General features: G+C 47.1%; 1 protein-coding gene across 1 annotated transcript in view; it reads right to left on the reverse strand.

Annotated features, from left to right (window-relative positions):
• acer2 (alkaline ceramidase 2) overlaps positions 1-1,098 on the reverse strand; it is a 69,414-nt gene extending 68,316 nt beyond the window's left edge. Inside the window, exon 1 of the mRNA XM_067983313.1 lies at positions 539-1,098. Within this exon, the coding sequence (XP_067839414.1) occupies positions 539-640 (102 nt within the window). The 5' untranslated portion in view covers positions 641-1,098. The remainder of the gene's footprint in view (positions 1-538) is intronic.
• Between the last annotated feature and the right edge of the window lie 4,902 nt (positions 1,099-6,000).

Raw genomic sequence — 6,000 nt, forward strand, 5'->3', positions numbered from 1 at the left:
GATGGGCCCTCCCTGGGCTATCAAACAGCCTCTAACGCACCTCTTCACACTACCCCGAAGCAAAACAACCCTTACTCTAACAATTCGTCGCTAGGGGGCACGTCTAGAGTAATTTTACGAATATGCAATATAAAGTTTATTTTAAAAAGACTTACACCAAAACTGCATCATTGTGGGCACGCTTTAGGATGTCCTGGTGTAAACAAGCTTATCGCTTCTTCCTATTACGCAAATGCCTCGGGCAGAGGATAACAGTCTACAGCACGAATCATTTATTTGAAGCGAGCACATTTTGTTCCCTTTCAGAATGTGCGGCATAAACTTCCGCATGGACCAAAACACAACAATAAAAACTCGACTCAAGGAAGTTTCCCGCTCGGTCCGCCTCTCTCTCTCCCCCGTGAAAGTTCACAGCGCAACAACAGCCGTTCAATCCCCAAGGATTTCATAAGAATAAGAAAAAATGCATCTTATTTCGCCTCAATGCGAAACAACAACAATCCTTATTTGCTAAAAAAAACTAAAACCTGATACAAACCGTGTTGTAAAATTCAGCAATGTTTGAGACGATCAAGTAATTTCCTTCACACCAGTCCACTTCAGAGCTACCAGCCTGCAATTGGTTCCAAAATCTGCTCATAGTTTTACTTTATTTATATATACTTATTTAAAGTTAAAGCTCCAAAGCGTCGGCGATCAGTTCGACCCGTCTCCCTCCTCTCACTCTCTGCAGCTGTACAATGTTTACATGAACCCTTCAGCGCTCAGTAATGAGCTATTTCTCCTTTTTCCTGCGATGTCACTCAGGGTTGTCCCTGGGTTTTTTGTTTTGTTTTCCTGACTCCGGGTTTCCCTTCACGTGAATCATACTGTGCTGGGTTAACGTGATGGCCCCTCTTTCCTTTAGATCGCTCGATTTCTTCAGTCGGATCTGCTGCTCAGAGCCCAGGGTCACCCGGCTTGCCTCTCCCTCATTGTCGCCTCTGCTGGATACTGAGCCCCCTGAACCACGCCTGGGCTTCCTCTCTGCTCTTCATGGGTGGAAATGGGCTATACTTTTCCCACGAAACAAGCAAACCCTGCTTGGGACGAAAAGGTTGAACCATACAACAACGATATACAGAAACACATCATCTGGCTTATGATGTCAGCATAACACCCTCCCCCTTAAATGTGAACCTTAGCCTGTCATCTTGCATTATCTCTTTTGTTTTAAATTTAATATCGACCTGCTGTAATTTCCTGGTAATAAACTCAAGATCATTTTTCATAAACTTGTATTGATGGTGGGTGACACATCCTTTTTAACTGAGAATTTAATTTGACCCTGAGATGAGCTTCCGACCACATATCCGCTCCATCACCAAGACCGCCTACTTCTACCTCCGTAACATTATCCGTCTCCACCCCTGCCACAGCTCATCTGCTGCTAAAACCCTCATGCATGCCTTTGTTACCTCTAGACTTGACTATTCCAATGTTCTCCCATCTTCCACCCTCCATAAACTTGAGTTCATCCAAAACTTTGCTGCCCGTATCCTAACTTGCACCAAGTCACGTTCACCATCACCCCTGTGCTCGCTGACCTACATTGGCTCCCGGTCTGGGAACACCTCTATTTTAAAATTCTCATCTTTGTTTTCAAATATCTCTATGGCCTCACCCCTCCCTATCTCTGTAACCTCATCCAGCCCGACAACCCTCTGAGATCTCTGGGCTCCTCCAATTCTTGCCTCCTGCACACCCCTGATTTTAATTGCTCCACTATTGGCAGCTATGCCTTCAGCTGCCTAGAACCTAAGCTCTGGAATTCTCTCCCTAAACCTCTCTGCCTCTCTACCTCTCTCTCCTCCTTTAAGACGTGTAAGATTCTCAAAATTCACAGATTCCCCCAAAACTCGGAGAAAAACCCTAAAAAACCCTGAGTATGGGAAAACTTTGGCCATTGACTATAAACCTAAAATGGAAGGATAGGTGAGAGGTCACCAGACGAAATCAACAACACACACACCATGGAGCTTCAGACCTGTCTCTGTTTTAATGCAAAACGGACAGCAGGGGGTCGACAATCACTCCCATTGAAAGATTGTAAACAATTTTACAACACCAAGTTATAGTCCAGCAATTTTATTTTAAATTCACAAGCTTTCGGAGACTTCCTCCTTCCTCAGGTAAATGTTCAGGATCTCCTTGAAGCCTACGCATTTATACATATAGAACAATACATGGTGTTTACAGACTGCCCCTGCAACTGCCCGTTGCCAAGGCAATCACCGTGTTCAGACAGAGAGGTGTCACCTGCAGAACCCCCGAATACACATTCAACAAAAAAACAAACAGGGAAAAAAAACAGAGAAGAAAAACAGAGAGAGGCAGAAACATCCGGAAGGCAGAGAGAGCCAGCAAATGACCCATTATATTAAAAATAGATAACATTTGTTCGCTGGTGGGGTAACGTGTAGCGTGACATGAACCCAAGATCCCGGTTGAGGCCGTCCTCATGGGTGCGGAACTTGGCTATCAATTTCTGCTCGACGATTTTGCGTTGTCGTGTGTCTCGAAGGCCGCCTTGGAGTACGCTTACCCGAAGGTCGGTGGATGAATGTCCATGACTGCTGAAGTGTTCCCCGACTGGGAGGGAACCCTCCTGTTTGGCGATTGTTGCGCGGTGTCCGTTCATCCGTTGTCGCAGCGTCTGCATGGTCTCGCCAATGTACCATGCTCTGGGGCATCCTTTCCTGCAACGTATGAGGTAGACAACGTTGGCCGAGTCACAGGAGTATGAACCATGCACCTGGTGGGTGGTGTCCTCTCGTGTGATGGTGGTATCTGTGTCGATGATCTGGCATGTCTTGCAGAGGTTACCGTGGCAGGGTTGTGTGGCGTCGTGGACGCTGTTCTCTTGAAAGCTAGGTAATTTGCTGCGAACGATGGTCTGTTTGAGGTTGGGTGGCTGTTTAAAGGCGAGTAGTGGAGGTGTGGGGATGGCCATAGCGAGGTGTTTGTCCTCATTGATGACATGTTGAAGGCTGCGGAGAACATGGCGTAGTTTCTCCGCTCCGGGGAAGTACTGGACGACAAAGGGTACTCTGTTGGTTGCGTCCCGTGTTAGTCTCCTGAGGAGGTCTATGCGATTTTTTGCTGTGGCCCGTCGGAACTGTCGATCGATGAGTCGAGCGTCATATCCCGTTCTTACTAGGGCGTCTTTCAGCGTCTGTAGGTGTCCATCGCGTTCCTCCTCGTCTGAGCAGACCCTGTGTATTCGCAGGGCCTGTCCATAGGGGATGGCCTCTTTGACGTGGTTAGGGTGGAAGCTGGAAAAGTGGAGCATCGTGAGGTTGTCCGTGGGCTTGCGGTAGAGTGAGCTGCTGAGGTGCCCGTCTTTGATGGAGATTCGTGTGTCCAAGAAAGAAACTGATTCTGAGGAGTAGTCCATGGTGAGCTTGATGGTGGGATGGAACTTGTTGATGTTATCGTGTAGTCTCTTTAGTGATTCCTTGCCGTGGGTCCATAGAAAGAAAATGTCGTCGATGTATCTGGTGTATAGTGTTGGTTGGAGGTCTTGTGCAGTGAAGAAGTCCTGCTCGAACTTGTGCATGAAAATGTTGGCGTATTGGGGTGCGAATTTGGTCCCCATGGCTGTTCCGTGTGTTTGGGTAAAGAACTGGTTATCGAAGGTGAAGACATTGTGATCCAGGATGAAGCGGATGAGTTGTAGGATGGCTTCCGGAGATTGGCTGTTGTTGGTGTTGAGTATTGATGCTGTCGCAGCGATGCCGTCATCGTGGGGGATACTGGTGTAGAGTGCCGAGACGTCCATCGTGGTGAGAAGTGTTCCTGGTTCAACTGGTCCGTGGGTACTGAGTTTTTGTAGGAAGTCTGTAGTGTCGCGACAGAAGCTGGGGGTTCCCTGTACGATGGGTTTCAGGATGCCCTCGATGTATCCAGAGAGGTTCTCACACAGGGTTCCGTTGCCTGATACGATGGGACGTCCGGGTGTGTTGGCTTTGTGTATCTTTGGGAGGCAGTAGAAGTCTCCCACGCGGGGATTACGTGGGATGAGAGTGCGTAGGATGCTTCGAAGGTCTGGATCGAAGGTCTTGATCAGTTTGTTGAGCTGGTGGGTGTGTTCTTTGGAAGAGACAACTGTTCCAGACATGGTGTGGCCATGCCTTTGTTTTAAAGCAAAACCATCAACACCTAGGACGTTGGATACAAAAGGAAGCCTTGTGTGACAAGCTCTAGAAAATCAGAATTAACAATGACACATTGGGAGAAGCAATTTGCAATATGATGAGGGACCATCAAAAAGCCATCAAAGATTCTTAAGGGCTTTGTAAGAACTGTTTAAACAGACCTTTGTAAGAGATGATGTGGAGATGCCGGTGATGGACTGGGGTTGACAATTGTAAACAATTTTACAACACCAAGTTATAGTCCAGCAATTTTATTTTAAATTCACAAGCTTTCGGAGGCTACCTCCTTCCTCAGGTGAACGATGTGGAAATGAAATCCTCGAAATGAAATCGCATTTATAATTCACAGAACAATGCTTGGTGATTACAGACAGTTTTTTCAACTGCCCGTTGCCAAGGCAATCAGTGTGCAGACAGACAGGTGTTACCTGCAAGTTCTCAGAATATACAAATCACCAAAAAAAACAACAAACAAAAAAAAACAGAGATAGAGAGGTAGAAACATAGAAAAGACAGCAACTGACCCGTTATATTAAAAACAGATAACATTTGTTCGCTGGTGGGGTAACGTGTAGCGTGACATGAACCCAAGATCCCGGTTGAGGCCGTCCTCATGGGTGCGGAACTTGGCTATCAATTTCTGCTCGACGATTTTGTGTTGTCGTGTGTCTCGAAGGCCGCCTTGGAGTACGCTTACCCGAAGGTCGGTGGATGAATGTCCATGACTGCTGAAGTGTTCCCCGACTGGGAGGGAACCCTCCTGTTTGGCGATTGTTGCGCGGTGTCCGTTCATCCGTTGTCACAGCGTCTGCATGGTCTCGCCTTGTGGATGTCTCTCTTTGTAAGAGAGACATCCACAAGGCGAAAGCTCTCTCTCTCTCTCTCTCTGGCTTGCTGGCTCTGGTGGGCTGCTTGTCTTGGTTCTGCCTGTGTCTGGAAAGAAGAGCAGTTTCCAGCAAACAACAAGGCAAGGGAATTCTACAGAGAAGGTCAGCAGCTCTAGAAGCAGGCCGACAAACAAGAAGAAACCAGAGCAACAGCCCCAGTGACCATCAGATACCTCGCGGCAACAAGGGCCTTACGAAACAACCAACCGAATATTACCACCAGCCAACCGGGTAATATTGAGCCACCGCGATCAAAGAAAACCAACTCGGGAGAAAACCGAAGATCCGCAAAGTTTCCACTCTACAATCTATTTCTGACTTACCTCTGGGTGAATTACTGTCAAGGTTTCGTTTGGTGAGCATTATCCCTAGTCCTTTAGAGTCCAACCTAGCTAATGCTGTGGGATTGGGAGGGGTGAGGTATCCTTCCGACTGTAATTTCCCTCGCGTGTACTGGAGTGTTCCCCATTTTATTAGAGCGTTAAGATTGTTGTGTTGTATTTCCTCTCTTGAATAAAGGTCAAAGTTTCTTGTACCAAACCAGTTGTCTGCTGCACTTTGTCACAACCCCCAAATAAGTCCAAGGTCTAGAACCCAGGGAGTGGGAGCGATTCGGACCGCTCAGAAGTCAGAGGTGAAGCTGACACACTCCACCACCCCCTACAGGCGCTCCTTAAAACCTACCTCTTTGACCAAGCTTTTGGTCACCTGTCCTAATATCTCCTTATAAATTAGCAAAAGAATATGGTGTTACTCAAGCAGCCATCAGCAAAATCTACAAAGGACAACGAGATTTTGTCTTCAATTGGGTCAGAAGCAGAGATTTCAGAAATGGCCTGAAACGGTTGTGCACTTCTAAACTCAATGACCAAGTTGAAGAGCTAATGACCATGGTGGAGAACATCACCGTGGTTTAA

The sequence above is a fragment of the Heptranchias perlo genome, chromosome 4 (assembly GCF_035084215.1).
Source record: "Heptranchias perlo isolate sHepPer1 chromosome 4, sHepPer1.hap1, whole genome shotgun sequence".
Taxonomy (NCBI): Eukaryota; Metazoa; Chordata; class Chondrichthyes; order Hexanchiformes; family Hexanchidae; genus Heptranchias; species Heptranchias perlo.